We start from the raw sequence: 17,573 nt of genomic DNA on the forward strand, positions 1-17,573 counted from the left end.
GCAGGCGTCCAGACGAGCCCCGTGCCAGGCATAGCGATCGCAGAGCACAATTCAGCCGCTGCCGGGCCGGCCGCGTCGCAGGATGACAGGGGTGACGGATGGGGGAGTCCTCAACCTTCGCCCCTCAGGCCAGACAATTAAACCCTCTGTGGCAGGCAGCGTTGTCAGGAACGTCAAAACCCCACCAATTAACAAGGGCGGCGTGGATTTATGTCTCTGCGAGCCTCAGCCAACAAGTTTGATTCATGGTCCAGATGCCAGACAGACCCGCCTCCTTTGAGAGCCGCCCAGGGGAGGCAGGGAGGAGGAGGAGGAGGAGGAGGAGGCTGCTATGTGCCCGGCCCTTCAGAAAACGTAACTGGTGGATTAAAAACACTCATAATAAACAGGACCCCACTGGCCACCAGCCCGCTCTATTCTTGACTCTCAGTGTCTGGGGTTGGCAGCGGGCTACTGCTCCCCCCCCGGGCTTGGCCAGCCGATCCAGTCCGAGGACCCCCCTGCAGGGGGTGGTCACGACGGCCACAGTCCAGGAGGCGGCCCCCACGGTGCTCCTGCGCTCCTGTTCCCCTCAACACCAGAGGCTTTGCCAGTTAACATGTCAGAGGTCAAAAGTGGGTTCTCAGAAGTGAAAACGATGGCCTGTTAAGTAGCTTGAGGAACGTCGAAACGGGCTCTCATTGGTGAATGTCAAGGTATTAATACATATGACGTTTGCGACAGACTGAGCTGTGTCCCCCAAATTCATAAGGTTGAAGCCCTAACCCCCAACGTGATGGTATTTGGAGGTGGGGCCTTTGAGAGGTGATCAGGATCACGGGAGGTCTTGAGGGTGCGATCCCCCATCATGGGGTCAGAGTCCTTATAAGACTCTTCCCTCTCCTCTAGGGACTCCTCCCTCTCCTCCAGGGGCTCCTCCCTCTTCCAGGGACTCCTCCCTCCACTCTAGGGGCTCCTCTCTCTTCCAGGGACTCCTCCCTCCACTCTAGGGGCTCCTCCTTCCAGGGACTCTTCCCTCCCCTCCAGGGACTCCTCCTTCCTCCACGGGCTCCTCCCTCCCCTCTAGGGGCTCCTCCCTCCTCCATGGGCTCCTCCCTCCCCTCTAGGGACTCCTCCCTCCCCTCCAGGGGCTCCCCCCTCCTCCAGGGGCTCTGAACCGCCCACTCACTGCTGCCTTCCACTTTGTCAGTGTGACCCGCAGCAGCACTGGCCGGCCGGGCTCCCCCCCGACGGGCACAGGGCACAGGACCTGAGGCACCGCCGAGAGAAGACCCCGACCTTGAGAGTCGCCTAGAACTTCTGGTCTTTCGAGTGGGACAATGGCATCTGCCACTGAGATTTTTTTTTTAAGTCTGCCAAAAGGGCCCAGTCCAGCCTTCTCTGTCTACCAGACAAGGAGGCTGAGAGGAGCAAATGAGGGCAAAGACGCGAAGGGACTTGGAAAAGACCGCCATCGTCAGCAAGCGTGGTGGTGTTTCTGATTTTTGGACCCCGTGAGGGGAGGGTCCCCTCAAGGGACTGTGAGAACCTCTGAGGTGAGCATCTGCACACGTGGGCCAGGACTGTGCTCACCCAGTGCTGCTGGCACGCCCCCTCCACACAGGCGTGCGCACGCACACACACACACACACACACACACACACACAGGCCAAACTACTTTCCACTTCCTGTCCCCTGCATGCTGCGTGGACGGCTCTCAGCTGATTGACAGGCGCACCTGCTTCCTGTGCAGTCACAGGAGGCCATGCACGGCACCTTCTCGGCCTGGGCCCCAGGGCCGGACGCGGAGAATGGCTGTTAAGCCCGCCCTTGCCACTCGGGACTTGGTGAGGGCCAACTGGCTACGTACGTGAGAGCCAAACTCACACCCGCCTTCCTGTCCATTCTGGCCCCTGCACAACTGCCCCAGCACCTCACCCCCCACCTCCCTCTGCGGCCCCGGGAATCATGAGCCTCCAAGCTGAAGGGCGGGGCTCTCACTCATTCAATAAACAGCTCTGAGCACCTGCCGTGTGTCAGGACCCATTGTTGTTGCTATTTGTTCTCACTGCTGTTGGGAGTGGAGTGTCCTTTATGTGGGGAAACCACGTGCCCATTTTCAAAGAGCCCTCGTGCACTCACTCGGCCCTCATCTGCTAGCAGGTAGGGTGAGCTGCCCTGAGGCCACACAGCTGGGAAGGAGGCAGAGCCAGCCTTGAACCCAGGCCTCTTCCCAAGCGTCCAGGGACCAGAGTCCTGTTCTTGCTAGTGCATTCCCAGATCTCTGTCCATTACAGGTCTGTTGCCCTTAAACTGTAATCACGAAGGACCCAGCAACGTGGCGGACTACAAAACCTGCACACCCTTCCGCGACAGACAGCCAAAATGGCTGCATAAAATTTAACAAGCATTGTTTAAATGCAGACCCATGCACATACCAAGGTAAGAGACATCACGTGGATGACAAGCAAAGATGTTACAGATTGCTAAGGTCATGTGTGCGCTTGAGGTTTTCCTGGGTTTGATGCTCAAGCTGGAGAAGGAAGTAAGACTTTGGGTCCAGAAGCAACTGAAAAAGGCAGAACTCTCAAGAGGCTGCCTCCCTGCCCCACCCCACCCCGACTGTCAAAGGGTGAACTGGAAAAATTTCCCCGTATGCACAACGCAAGAAAGAAGTTTGGGTTTCAGCGTGGGCTCTGGGATAAAAACCAAAACAAATCAAATGAAAGACTAATCACCTTTCAGAATGTGGAGCCAGGGGCCTCTCGCATAATTTTGGCTTGGAGTTCAAGTTGAGATGCAGGGATTCCCAAGTCAACAAGGCACTGATGTGAAAGCACAGGAATCATGAAGGTAAATCCCCAGGGGAGCCTCGATGAGGCAAACACCAGCCACTCGGGGAGTGTCCGGCCCCAGTCACAGGGGTCTCCAGATAAAGTCCTGCTCAGCATGAGCTCATAGCTCAGAACTACAAAGACCCTAAGGAAAGGGTCCACAGGGCAGAAGACCCCATAGATGGCGGCATCAGGCTCCGAAACCTCAGCTACTTGAACAATCTGATGGGCTTTATAAAATACGTACACTTGGAATGATTACAGATATAACCTGTACCTGGATTCACAGGGCAAAATTCACATGATGCAGAAAAGAACAGTGAATGTAATAAAAACCCAATTAGAATTCCGTCCAAAGATACTAATGATTGAACTTGACAACTCAATGGACTGGTTAAAAATCAAGGATATAATGAGGTATGGGGATGGGGGACAAAGAACGGGCAGAAGGGTTAGGGGAAGAACAAGAGAGCAGCGGAGGAAGGGCGGGGAGAAGAGGGGAGGAGCCGGGCAAAGGCGAGCATCGCGGTCTTTCGGTCTGTCAGTCGGTCAGTGCACACGTATTAAGCACCGACACGTGTGCTAAGCACTGAGTGGCACTGGGTGTATGGATGATAGATAATAGGCTGACGGGTGGGTGAAGGAGGGGTGGTGGAGTAGATGAAAGGTGTGTGGTAGTTAGGGGGTGGGTGGGTGAGTGCAGGAAGTGTGGGGGACAGGTGGATAGTGAGCACATGGTGACGGGGAGGCGGGGGATGGGTGGGAACAGTGAACACATACGGGGGAGTGGGTTGATGAGTAGGTGCGTGAGCATGTAGATGGACGGGTGGGTGAGCAAATGGTTGTGAGGATGAATAAGAGGCTGGTTAGGCTGGTGGGAGAGAGCTGGGGTGGAGGCGTGGGTACAGAGAGATAGCTGGGCAGGTAAGTGGATGGGTGTGGCTGGATGGCAAAAAGCAGACGGGATAGTTTAGTGGGGGGCAGATGGTAAGTGGGAGGAGGGTAGGTAGATGGAGGTGGTGGCTGGGTGGTGAGTGGGTATTGGGTGCTTGCACAGTAAATGGTGAGTAGATGAAGGGAGAGGCATATGGGAAGCAAGTGGGTGGCTGCATGGGTAGGGAGAGGTGGCTAATGGATGCACGGGTAGACAGAGGTGGCTAATGGATGCACGGGTAGACAAAAGTGGATGATGGACGTATGGGTAGACAAAGGTGGATAATGGATGCATGGGTAGGCAGAGGTGGATAATGAATGCATGGGTAGGCAGAGGTGGATAATGGATGCATGGGTAGGCAGAGGTGGATAATGGTGCATGGGAGGCAGAGGTGGATAATGGGTGCACAGGTAGACAGAAGTGGATAATGGGTACATGGGTAGACAGAGGCGGGTAATGGCTGCACAGTAGACAAAAGTGGATAACGGACACACCGGTAGACAGAAGTGGATAATGGCTGCACGGGTAGACAGAAGCAGATAATGGACGCACAGGCAGACAGAGGTGGATAATGGGTGCACAGGTAGACAGAAGTGGGTAATGGGTACATGGGTAGACAGAGGCGGGTAATGGCTGCACAGTAGACAAAAGTGGATAACGGACACACCGGTAGACAGAAGTGGATAATGGCTGCACGGGTAGACAGAAGCAGATAATGGACGCACAGGCAGACAGAGGTGGACAATGGGTGCACAGGTAGACAGAGGTGGATAATGGGTGCACAGGTGAAGACAGCCTACCACGCCTCACGCACCTGGGCTTTGGCCTTCACCACGCCGTACTCGGCCTTCATCCTCTTCTGGGCGTCTTCATCCACACTGGGGTCCCCGATCCTGTTGAACAGGGAGGCCGCCTCCTCCAGCAGCCGGTCCAGGAGCACAGCCTGGTTGCCCACGTTGTGCAGCAGGACCTGGGCGTGGCCCAGCTGCCACTGCTTCTCCTTCAGGCCCAGCTGCAGCTCCACGGGCAGCTCCAGCACCACCGTCACCTTCTGGAACCAGCGGTAGAACTCGTCTCGAGCCAGCAGGTACTCGCTCCAGTGCAGCCACACCCACTCGATGCGGCTGCGGACAGAGGGCACGGGGTGTGAGCCGCCCGGGCAGCCCGGCCGCCGCCCCCTCCCCACTACTGGGGGGGCGGGGGGAGGTGGGAAGGAGTGCAATGAAATGACACTGTCCCGGGGCCTCACAGTCACCTGGGCAGCTTGGGGACCCTCCAGGCCCTGGGCCCCACCTCAGAAGTGGGAGTGTGTCTAGTAATGGGCACAGTGCACAGGCGTCCGGGGCTTGTCGCTGCTCAGTGGGGCAGAAGGCTGGGGACCCGTGTGTGGGCTCCCAAGGCGCCATGAGCTGGCTGCATACCCCTACCCCCTCACCCGCCTCAGTTTCCCCATCTGTAACATGGAGATGGCCCCGTCTCTCCAGCCAACGTCAAACGACTTCGCAATTCCAAGTGAATGGGTTTGAAAGGCAGAAAGCACAGCACAAAGTCATCCCGGCCACTCAGCCCTAAAGAAGGAGGGGGGACCAGCCGCTTCTGGTCACTGAGGGCCTACTGTGCCTGGCTCGTGACATTTGCTGTCCTCTCCTGTCTTCCCGACAGCCTTCAAGGAACACTTGATTATACCCATCATCCAGATGAGGAGCCTGGGGCTCAGAGAGGTCAAGTGACCCTCCCAAGACCACATGCAAGCAGGCAGCAGAGCCAGAGGCAGTCTCAGGCCCGCCTCAGCCCCCTCCCTCCCTGCCCCTCAGGTACAAGCACAGAATCTGGGCTAAGTGGCTGGCCAGGCACCGGGGCCGCCCGGCCACCCTGCTGGAAGATGCACACACGGCAAGTCTACTAAGAAAGCGTTGTGGGCAAAACATGATGGGCTCCCACTGCCCGTTATCGTCATTAAGCTTGATTATAATTAGAAAGAGGCAGGCAGGGCTGGCCCCAATCCCAGGAGGACATCCTGTCCTCAGCAATTCCAGGACTGGAGAAATGTCCCTTTGGGTAGAGGCCCGAGGACAGTGCGGTGGTGGACGAGGAGGGTCCACAGCAAAGGCGTGGGGGGGGGGCCGGGAATCCCCAGCCGCCCTACCTGTGACAGTGGGTCATGTAAGTGACCGTCTCCTCCCACTGGGCTTTGATGTCCCTCAGCTGGGCCAGGATCTCGGGCTTCTGGTCGTCACGGCAACACGCCAGGAGGACTTCGGCCGCCCGCAGCACGAGGTCCACCTTCACGCGCCCCTCCGGCTCCAGCTGGCATATTTTCTGCCGTGGACACAAAAGCCAGTTTCCAGGGGTGAGACAAGGCAGAGCATTGGCCAGACGGTGGCATGATGGAAAGAGCCAGGACTTTGAGGCCAGAGGGGCTGGGGTTCAAATGGCGTCCCTTACCTCCTCCTGTGACCCGGGGGCAGCCAGCTAAAGGCCCTGAGTTTGGAAGCAAGGAACTGGGGAGATTCGCACAGAACCGTGGAGCCGCCTGATGGTATAAGGCCCCTCCCTTTCCCACCGGGCCGCTTCCGGCTGTGTGAGCTCACACACGTTTGTCTCCCCGGGCTCAGTTTCCTCCTTTGTAAACTGGGGTCACTCATAGTACCGAGCTCCCCAACTCTTTTCAGTATTAAAGGAGAAAATGCAAGGTAGGGGCGCCCGGGTGGCTCAGTCGGTCAAGCATCCGACTTCGGCTTAGGTCATGATCTCTCGGTTTGTGAGTTCAAGTCCCGCGTCAGGCTCTGAGCCGACAGCTCAGAGCCTGGAGCCTGCTTCGGATTTTGTGTCTCCCTCTCTCTCTCTCTGCTCCTCCCCTGCTCGTGCTTTCTTGTTCTCTCTCAATAATAAATAAATAAACTTAAGGAAATAAAAATAAATAAACATAAAATGCAAGGTGCATGTCACGCTGTGTGGGGCTGTGAGAATCTGCCTCTCAGATCTACTGCAGGGAGTGGGCTTGACCCAGAGCCCCGACCGAGGCTCCAGAATTCTGTCTGAATGTGCAGTTCGCACCAAGGCCCTGCTCCCTCAGCTGCTCCTACCAGTGACCAAGCAGGAAGGTGAAGGCAGGCCTGTCCCCCGAGGGATCGGGCTCCTCTGACAGGTGACAGGTCCAGGAAACCCCAGGGCCTTGCCAGCCTCCCTTAGAGTTACGCCGCGGCCCCAGACTCTCCCTGGATCTCCTGGATTGGGGGTCAGACCCACATCCGACCAACCTCACCCCTCCCAGTCTCCCAACCTGTTCTCTCACGGATGTTTCCCTAAAGAACATCTCTCGCGTTGAATCTCATCTTGGCCTTGGCCTCTGGGAAGACCGAGGCGAATATACAATGTCTGGCAAGTTACTGTGTTTCTGATTAACATCGGCTCTTGTCCTTATTAACTGCCATGACTTAGTTCTTTGGCAACTCAGGCGTCTCCGTAGTAGAAGTCCAATTGGATTCCAATTTCAGAGCCATTCCCTCCCACCTGCTTGACCTTTGTCACAGTACTTAGATTCTCGAGGGCTATGAAACGGGAGCAGGGGAGCAGACGGCAGTTACACCACCCAGGGTTGCAGTAACATTCTGTGCTGCAGGGAGGGCCCTGGGCACGCCGCCTGGCCCATGTTCCATTCTCAGCCACCAACTGTTCACTGTTAGTACTATCTTTACACACCTTTGAGCCCTCTTTACTGACAGCACATCTGCCTGAAGTTCAAGCTGTATTCCCCAGCCTGTCTCCCTGGGGGACTTCTCAGAATGAAGTCCCAGCCGGCTGGCCGTCTCTGACCCTTCTCTGTGGATGGTGCAGGGGCGGGGAGGGGGCTGCCAAATGCTGCTTCATCGAGAGCTGTGTGACGCCAGGCAGGTGGCTTGATCACCCCGGGCCTCCCTTTCTTCCCCGGGGATTGTGATAACAACAGCCACTTTGTCTACCCCGTAGGGTCCTAACGTTAATTTTTAAAAATACAGTTACTTAAAACATCGATGTGTTAGTATACTTCGTAAACGGTGGTTGTACGATGTAGACCCTTTTCTGACCCGTGCAGATGGGCAGTGGTGTCAATCCTTTTTACTGCTTCATGTGAGACTGGTTACCAAAGATGGTGACGATGCTGGTGCCGAGGGACTTCCCCTCCTACCTGTGTTACCAGAGAGTGAAATTAAACAGGCTCCTTCCACAGGCTCTCTGCGGTCTGTGAGTGTGTGTCGAGGGCGGGGCGGGCGGCAGGTGAGATACCCCAAGAAGGGGAAAGGCATTTTGTTTGTTGTTTGAGCCCAGCCAGGCGGAGGGATACAGTGGGACCCCAGAAGGTCATGACCGAGACCCCAAGTCCCACTCAGCAGCAAGCAGCCATGAAGAAGACTAAGGTATTAGAGTGATTAGTGTGGACCAACAATCCAAGGGCCACTGCGGAATGTTCTGGGCTAAGCAAGATTACCCACCCCCTGCACAGAACATTTCACCCCACTCAGGAGCAGGAGCCCCATGGGGTGGCTCAGGAGGAATTTCTTACCATCCCGTGAGATTCAGTTTAAGGACCTGATTTTCTGACACCCAGCGCTGAGGGGCGGGCGGCGGGCCCACCCCTCCCCCCAGGCTAGCCAGCCACAGTGATCGCAGCTGACAGACAAGGGCCCTGGGAGCCCACCGAACCCCTGGGCTCCGCGGGGCTGGTCCCTGCAGCCATCAGAGGCCTACTTCTACCCGCTGTCTGTCCAAAGGAGGCTCAGTCAGAATCCAGAACCTAGGGAGCCCACGGCCTCGGGGAAGAAGCTGAATGCCTCTCTCTGCCGCACCCAGAGGGAACCGCCAGGCCTGGAAAGTCCCCATGAGGACAATGGCCCCTCTCCCAAAGCCTCGGTTCCTGACTATGTGACCTCCTCTAGGCCTCTGGACCTTTGCTGTCCCGACTCTTGCTCAGAGAGGGGCTGGCCGGACTGGGGACACACGGCAGATGGCCAACTCCACCGCCCTTCCCTCCCAGAGAGAGGAGAGGCGGCCAGTCCCAGAGGCGGGATGGCAAGAAGCCCCCAGCTTCTGGCCCCCAGCAGAAGCATCTGCCCCCAGACCAAAATATCAACCAACAGGGTGTTTGCTGGGGGCCGGGGGCCAGAGGCTGTGGCTAAGCCGATGAGTCTGGCTTTGAAGAAGTCGTTTCCACCTTTCTTCACTGCTGTCACGATTATGCTCTTCGGCCAGTGTGAGGGTCCTTTAGAGCCGATCACCAGCAGGACCCAGGAGAGCTTGGCAGGAAGGACTAGCCGCCTGGGAAGGAGTACAAAATGATTCTCATGGGAAGGAGCCAATGAGAGCCACAGTCAGGTGGGGGTTGGGTGGAGGGATCGGGGAGAGAAGAGATACATCAGGAAAGCTGGGGGGATGGGTTAGTCAGGGGTCTCCATCTATGCAGCCAAGACCAGGTAAGTACGGTGCTGGGTACTGTGCTGGGTACTTTGCTCAGTACGATGCTGGGTACTATGTGCAGTACTGTACTGAGTCCTGAGTTGGGCACTGTGCTGGGGACTATGCTTGGTACTGGGTGGGGTGCTAAGATGAGCACTGCACTGGGTACTATGTGCAGTACTGTGCTGGGTCCTGAGTTGGGCACTGTGCTGGGGACTATGCTTGGTACTGGGTGGGGTGCTAAGATGAGCACTGCACTGGGTACTATGTGCAGTACTGTGCTGGGTCCTGAGTTGGGCACTGTGCTGGGGACTATGCTTGGTACTGGGTGGGGTGCTAAGATGAGCACTGCACTGGGTACTATGTGCAGTACTGTGCTGGGTCCTGAGTTGGGCACTGTGCTGAGTACTATGCTTGGTACCGAGTGGGGTGCTAAGTTGGGCTGGGTCCTATGCACTATGCTTGGTACCGAGTGGGGTGCTAAGTTGGGCTGGGTCCTATGCTAGGTACTATACTGGGTGCTATTCTTGGTACTATGCTGGGCACTGTGCTGGGTCCTATGCTGGGTACAATGCTAGGTACTATACTGGGTGCTATTCTTGGTACTATGCTAGTACTGTGTTGGGCACTGAGGTCCAGGAGGAACAAATATGGCCCATGCGTGCAGGCCGTGGTGGGGTCGCAGAGAAAAGCACGCATGACTATAACAGCCACAGACACCACAGAGTAATTACCGGAGCACCAACGAGGCACACAGGGAAACCCAAGGAGGCTTGCGAGTAGGTGGGGTTGGCACTGAGGCTCAGCGACGTGCACGCAATCGAGATGGGGCTTGAGCAAAGGCAGGGAAGCGCACTGTGTCTGGAGGCCAAGTCCAAGGAAATGGAGCCTGTCTCTGGCCACAGAGGGGCCCGGAGGCCGGTTAGGAAGCAGCCTGGCTGAGGCCGGGCCCCGAGCGCAGGGCCGCGAGGCTGGAAACCACAGGACCAGGGGACAAGCGCTGGGACCTGGGGGCCCCGCTCCCGGAGGCTCGGGCGTGGGCAGCAGGGTGGGCGTGCACGTATCCCCACAGGGAAACCACGAGAAACAACCTCATCCATCGGGCCGGCTCCGCCAGGGTGCCTGAGCCTTGCCAAGCGCACCTCTAAGTCATTCGCCTCATTCTGTCCCTCCTGCAAGGTGGCAACTAGCACCCCCACCCCCACCCAACAAGCAGAAGCCCCAGATGCTCCAGAGACTCTCCCAAGGCGCCGCAGCCATGGCGGGGACTAACCCCGGGAGCCACCCTCCCCCCGTCTCCCTTCACAGAAGGCTCCACCACCATGAGGGTCCCCGAGCCGCCAGCGGCCCCTCGGTACCCAAGGTGGAGAGGGCTCTGCTCCCACTTTGTAGCCAGGAAAGGAGGTCGCAGGAGGGCACGGGACTCGCTTCTGGCCACGTAGCTATGCAGCTTCCGAGCCGGACTGGGACTCACATCCTGGCCACTCTGGCGAAGAGTCACCCTGGACGCACATCGCTGAGCTGGTGGGGGGGCCCCCCAGGGGAGACCCCGCCCCCAAGGTGAGGCCCCCACGGCCCGCGGACGTGAAGGTGGAAAAGTCACCAGCTGCTCCCTTCACCAGATGGCAGGAGTGAAATGTTTTCTTTCTTGTTGCAAAACGGGTTTTGAAATGTCAAAGCCCAGAAAGTAGCAAGGCTGAGCCCCGTGGGAGAGCCAGAGATGGAGCCCCTGCGTGTGACCCCTCCACCTAGGCTCCGAGTCCAGTCCCTGGGGGCTCCGCCTGGTGGGGGGTGGCGTGCTCCCCTCCAGTTTCCACCCTGGCCTGGCCAAGGGCTGTTCCTAAGGACCACTCTTGCCCCGGCTTAAGCCTGACCCACCGCCAGAGGGTAACTTCCTGCCAGTATAAGGCTGCAAGGTGCAAAGGGATTAGTACCCTGAACCAGCAAGCACACAGACACGGCTATGGTGTTTCAGGAGCTGGGGCCGGGGCTTGGGGGCGGCGGGAGTGTTTCATTTCACAAGCGCACACACACACACGTAAACTAAAGGGCATCCCAAGTAGAGGCAACAGCAGCACAGGACAGAGACCCGCGGACAGGAAATCTAGGCGGTCTGCCAGCAGGAGGGGGTGTGTGCTCGGTACGTGGGTGGGTGGGGCAGCTGAGGCTGGAAGACAGGGTGGGGTAGATAGTGGCAGACTTGGATGCCAGGTAAAATTTGGTTTCAGTTTGGTGGGCAACAGGGAGCCATGGAAGGTTTTAGAGGAGGGGAACAACATCAGTAACATCATGAGGTCCTGGTGCAACCTGGATTATGTGTCTCGTCCCCTGTCCCCCCTTACGCCATGAGCCCCAGAGTAAGGTGCACCCCTCGCCGTCTCCACTGCCCCAGGTTCCCGCACGGGGATGGCCAGAGATGCTCTGGACTCGGCCCTGGGTTCAAGTCCCAACGATATCAGTTCCTAGCGTCTAGGAATCACATTTTATTCTTGAAAAGTGGGGCTAATAAAACCACCACAGGGCTTTTGTGAGATTCAACCTGAAAGCCGATAGTGCAGCCCTGAGCACGTGATGGGTGTTGAATGAATGTCGGGTCCCCTCTGTCTGATCTGTGAGGACCAATCATTTGATAAATGCCTACTGGTGACAGTAACAATGCTGATGATGACCAAGGCCAACTCCTCTCCTTTAACCCCTGACCTTCCTTCCAAGTCTCCAATCCGCCATCCCCGTCGCAGCAAAGGCATCCAAGCTCCCGGCTCAGTGTTCTAGGCTGTCGCCTCTGGCCCCTGACCGCCTCTCCTGGCCCTGTCCCCTGCTCCCGCATGATGACTGGTGCTACCCCAACCCCAGCCTTGCTGGGGCTCCGAGCACGTGCCTCGGGCCATGCCCACCTGCTCGGTCTCTCCTCTGCTGCTCCCTCCGCCGGGAGCCCCCTCCTCCCCACCCTCACCCCTGCAGCCCCCAACCTGGCCACCTCGTCTGTATTTGAGCTTCAGCAATAAAGTCACTTGTCCCCAGAGGCCTGACACCCCAGGCTGCCTCAAAGCATCCTGGGTTCTCTGTTCACTCCACCGTCCAATTGGGAAGCCTCCGACCATATGACTTAAAAGTGGCCCCCCCCCTTTTCTGCCATCATGGTCACTCGGTGGGGCCCTCTGACCAGCCCCATCAAGCAATTGTCCTTGGCTGTCACAGAAGGACAAGTGGCCCAGGATGGTGAGAGCTCAGGTGGCGCCACACCAGGGACAGGCAGCCTTCCGTGCTGGGGGATGCAGGCCCCTCCATGCCTACCTCGCAGACCGGGACAGGACACCTACTTAAGGTGTGTGGGCAGGGGCCATGTCAGGAGCATCCCAAGGGCAGGGACCAGGGACAGTCCCCTGGGGGTCCGGAGGCCAGGGTCCGAGGCCTGACACGGGGGAGGCCAGTAGAAAACAGGACTCAAAGTAGAGGGTCTCTGGCCCACCAGAGTCAGGCCACTCAAGGACCGAGAAGGACCACTTTAGATAATTAATGTCACCCCATTCGAGAAGAGAAGTAAACGGGCTCAGCAGGGTCAAGTGACTTGCAGGGACTCACACAGCCAGCAAGAAGCAGAGCTGGGATTTGAACCCAAGATGTCCAGACTCCAAAACCTGTCCTCTCTCAAGTCCAGGGAGCTGTTCTATTAAATGGAACGTGCGGTTCTCAGCCTGCCGGGTACGGCTCTACTGTGTCATCTGAGAAGCACATGACGCTGTAGGGAAGCAGAAAACTCATCTGACAAGCAATCAGAAGACTCAAATTCCAGGGTGGAATGTCCTGCCCAGAGACCTTTTCAACTTGGACAAGTCACATGACCTCTCTAAGCCTCAGTTTCCGTGTTAATAAGATGCGCACAAAGGCTCACCCTTCACAGCGTGGTCGTGAGCCTTAAAATATCGGCCCTAAAGACATGGTATACATTTTCTTGATTTTTGACCATCCATTTCCAAAAAGAGCATTAGGTGGGGCACCTGGGTGGCTCAGTTGGTTAAGCGTCCAACTTCGGCTCAGGTCATGATCTCACGGTTCGTGGGTTTGAGCCCCACATCGGACTCTGTGCTGACAGCTCAGAGCCCGGAGCCTGTTTCAGATCCTGTGTCTCCCTCTCTCTCTGACCCTCCCCTGCTCACGCTGTCTCTCTCTCTCTCTCCCTCTCTCTCAGAAATAAATAAAACATAAAAAAAAAAATTCAAAAAGAGCATTAGGTATTTTCCATAAGATGCACAAAATCAGAAAGGCAGCACGCCCGAGGAAGCACGCAGGGCGCTGCGTATGGGGCCAGCCCCACGTCTAGCCCGGTCAGGAGATCAATCTGTGTAGGAGACAGTAGTCCCTCCCTTAAGAGCGACCCTTGTTAGCTGACAAATCAGAACTGTGGACTATCCCAACAGGTGTGACCTGAGAGATGCGTAAGTCATGGCTCTGATGACCCGAGGCCCAGAGAGGGATAGGGATTTGGCCAAGGTCACACAGCACTTTTGCATCAGCATGGAGACATTAGCCCAGGCTCCACCCCCTGACCCCCTGGCCCCCTGGCCCAGAGCAGGTGCCCTCGGATGGGGGCACCATAATGCCGGACCAGGCACTGGACACCAGCGTTGCCGGTAGGCGCAGCACCATACGCCCTGAGCCCTGCCTTGTGCTAGACAGGGAGCAAGGCCAGACCCTGGCCCTGGAGAAGCTGATGGGTCACTTCTCACTGGGCAGAGTCCCTTCTCCGCCCTCCTGAAGGCCGATCTGGGCCCACCCAGACCTGACAGTGACCTTCAACATGGGGAACCAGGGAAGTAACAGGAAGGGCTGGGTGGGGGACCCACCCGGCTGCAAAGCGCCTCTGCCAGGACAGGACAACCAGAAAGCCCCTCCGGCCCCTTCCTACGAAAGTGTGGTCCCAGGACCAGCAGCGGCACGTCCCCTGGAGCGCGTTAGAAACGCCAGAGCTGGGGTTCACCCTGACCCCTGGATCAGAGTCTGCACCCAACTCCCTAAGAAATTCAAACACATCCAAGTTGGAGAAGCCCTGGTCTAGTCTCAGGCCTGAGAGGGAGGCACACGGAGGCCTCGGGGCTACGGAAGCGGTGGCCGCTGCATACCTCGGTCTCCCGCAGCCTGGCCTCCAGGGCCGCGCGGGGCCCCTGGGTGTTGTCGTTGACCTGCAGCCGCTCGTGCACGGCCTTCATCCAGTCCCGGGCGTCCTCCACGCTCCTGTTGAAGTCCTCCTGGGGCGGCTGAGTCATGGCACCTGTAGGGGCTTAAGGCAAGGGCACGTGAGATAGGCAGGCAGGCGAGAGAACAGGCGATGGTGGGGGGCAGGGGAGGGGGCGTAACGCTGGGGACAGGCCCACACAGCGCCAGTGTCCCTGCCGGCACGTCCACCCGGCCGCACAGCCGGGGGTGACCGTGGCTGTCAAAGTAGCGTCTGGCAGGGAGAAAGACCGGGCTCTGCTGTGGCCGAGAAGGGAGAGCAGGTGCGGGGCGCTGGGCTGGCCTCTCACCTACCCGGAGACTCGGGGGCAATTCTCTTCTGTCTCTGTGGGTTGAAGCCCCTCCAAAAGGGGACCCTGAAACGCATACACGGTCAGGGATGCCCGCGGCGGATGGTGAATCTTGACCCGAATGGATCAAGAAGCCTCGGCCGAAGAAACACAGCGCTGGGCGTGGGCCAGGCTGATGCCAGCCTCGGACCACACCCGAATATCAGGACCTCGGGGCTGGGGGTGCCCATAGCAGCCAGGTGCCTGCTCGCGACTCCGCCCCCAACCTGGGTCCACGGCTGGCATCACTGGCACGTCCACGGAGCCGCAGGCCACCTACCTCGCGGCAGCCGCTGACAGCTCACCAGGGTTTGCATGTGACACGGTCCCCACCTGCTGTGCCCCCTCAGGTGACGCCTGCCAGCCCTCAGCTCCGCAGCCCTCGGATCCCTTACCCTGACCTTGCGGCTGCGGACAGACGCAGAGGCTCAGATTTTCGCAGGAAACTTTCTTAGAATCCCGTGCAGCCCAGGCAAGACTCTCCTGGATTCCAGTTCTAGCTGCCTGCTTATGACAACTATCACCTACTTTGGATTAAGGTTATTTATATCTGCACCTTCCGTGAAGGGATTGTGTGCAGCTTATCTTCGAGCTCTCACTGCGCCTTGCATGACGTCGGAATAGTCCAGCATCGGTGTAAAGGGTAACGCACCAAAAGCTGAACACAGCATTAGTTAAAATGGCCAACAAGGCACGGCCAGGAATGACCCAAGTGCCCGACAATGGGGGATTGGTCAAGGACGGCACGGTGCGCTGCATTGCACTATATCACGCAGCCCCTGAAAAATATGCTCAAAATGAATTTATGATGGAGGATTCTTACAATATGATACCCCCAAATTAGGCAAAATCGTATCTTTAGAAGTCACGACTCTCAGGGCGCTTGGGTGGCTCAGTCGGTTAAGCGTCCGACTTCAGCTCAGGTCATGATCTCACGGCTCGTGGGTTCAGGCCCTGCATCGGGCTCTGTGCTGACAGCTCAGAGCCTGGAGCCTGCTTCTTAGAGAGTCTACCTCATGTTCTGTTTCTCTCTGTCTCAATAATAAATAAACATTAAAAAAATTAAAAATAAAAGAAGTCACGACTCTCTACAACCAGTAACACAAAAGACGACGCGCACGGGGAAAGGTAGGGCAGTCTTGTCATGACACGCCCACATGACACGGGGTGTGGGCCGAAGTGGCCAGAGCCACATCCCACGTGACCTCAGGTCTCTCTTTTCTGGGCACAGCGTTGTCAGAGGCCACTTGATTAAAGACGATTTGCCTGTGGATGGTAGAAACACGCAGCTAGAAGGTTCTGTTTCCTTATTTTTCCTTAGGCATTTTTCTAGAACTTTCTAGAAAGAACAAGCACCACTTTAAACTGAAACACAGTTTCTGACATGGGCCGAACTGCGTTGGCCTTCTCTTCTTGATCATCAGTCGGTGGTTATCAGCACGGCCCGAGGCTTGGAGCACCGCCCCGTCCCCCGTCCCCACCGCCCTGGGTGGCCGGCCACCGAACTGCAGGAGACAGGTCATCACAGCTGAGGGATGCCTCCGCGAGGGCCTGCAGCTAGGCTGACAGGTCAGAGCTCAGCCTCCCATCCTGCTCTCCTTTCAGAGCTGTTTTGATTTTTTCTAACCCTTTAATAATTCCCTGAAACCACTCCCTGTCTTTGAATGCTTCAGCGAGTCAGAAGATGCAGGCATTTAAATTGGTTCATTGTGACTTTAATCTCTTGTCTAGTGTGGGCCTTGGTTTACGTAAAGTAACTTAACAAAGCAGCAAGGGATGGGAGGGGCAGAGACAGTCTCTACAGAGTCTCCACGAGAGATGGGAGAGCCCTTCTGGCTGGCCTGCGAGGTCTAGTGGTTTGCAGACCCTGAGATATGCTAAATGGCACACGTCGGGCCCTGCGGGCTGGGGCAGGGCCCGGGGGCGGGGTGGGGGGGGGGGGGCTGGGACCCACCACCGATCAGCCTCGGCTGAGGCTGAGGGATCTCGCTAAGCTGGGCTTGGGGAGGCTGCAGGCAGAGATCAAGAGGCCGGTGCCCATTCAGCGACACACATGGGATTTAAGCACAGGCTCCCAGAGAGGCCTCGGGAAGCTGCACACCGAACGGGCCCATGGGTGAGCCGCGGGCTGGGTGGAGGCTTCGAGGGCCGTGGGACAGCTCTTGGCTTCCTCTGTGGAGGCTTTCTCTGAATAAAGGCTTTAAACGCCAACCAGAAAATGCAAAGAATCACAAAGGAAAGCGATTACCTTAAAACATAATTATCAAAAGACTGAATGAGGGGGGCACCTGAGCAGCTCAGTCAGTTGAGCGTCTGGCTTTGGCTCAGGTCATGATCTCCTGGTTGGTGAGTTCGAGCCCCAAGTAGGGCTTTGCGCCTGCTTGGGATCCTCTCTCTCCCTCTCTATCTGTCCCTCCCCCACTTGTGCTCCTTCTCTCTAACATAAATAAAACATTTTTAAAAAAATGTTTAGGGGCGCCTGGGTGGCTTAGTCAGTTAAGCGTCCGACTTTCGCTTAGGTCATGATCTCGCGGTTCGTGGGTTCGAGCCCCGCCCGCGTCGGGCTCTGTGCTGACTGCCAGCTCAGAGCCTGGAGCCTGTTTCAGTCTGTGACTCCCTCTCTCTCTGACCCTCCCCTGCTCACGCTGTCCCTCTCTCTCTCTCTCCTAGAAATAAATAAAACATTTAAAAAAAATGTTTAAAAGACTGAACTGAATCAATGAAACACACACACGTGCACGCACATGCACAGGCCTCTTTATTAACACATTAAATCACCAGCGCCAACACTGTGTCTAATAACTACCATAATTCCGAAGTGGCGATGGGCAG

General features: G+C 57.1%; 1 protein-coding gene across 3 annotated transcripts in view; it reads right to left on the reverse strand.

The window, feature by feature from the left end:
- The window catches only part of SYNE3 (spectrin repeat containing nuclear envelope family member 3), a 93,484-nt gene that overhangs the window by 40,772 nt on the left and 35,139 nt on the right, over positions 1–17,573 (reverse strand). For 2 of the 3 annotated variants that reach the window (XM_039254562.1, XM_039254561.1), the window contains exons 2-4: positions 14,301–14,458; positions 5,894–6,066; positions 4,562–4,871 (exon numbers count right to left, since the gene is read on the reverse strand). In XM_039254562.1, coding sequence (XP_039110493.1) covers positions 4,562–4,871; positions 5,894–6,066; positions 14,301–14,444 — 627 coding nt within the window. In that variant the 5' untranslated portion in view covers positions 14,445–14,458. The remainder of the gene's footprint in view (positions 1–4,561; positions 4,872–5,893; positions 6,067–14,300; positions 14,459–17,573) is intronic. The other variant, XM_039254560.1, reaches the window with a different exon arrangement.

Source organism: Hyaena hyaena, unplaced genomic scaffold, assembly GCF_003009895.1.
Source record: "Hyaena hyaena isolate Hyena2069 unplaced genomic scaffold, ASM300989v1 scaffold_493, whole genome shotgun sequence".
In the NCBI taxonomy this organism is placed as follows: Eukaryota; Metazoa; Chordata; class Mammalia; order Carnivora; family Hyaenidae; genus Hyaena; species Hyaena hyaena.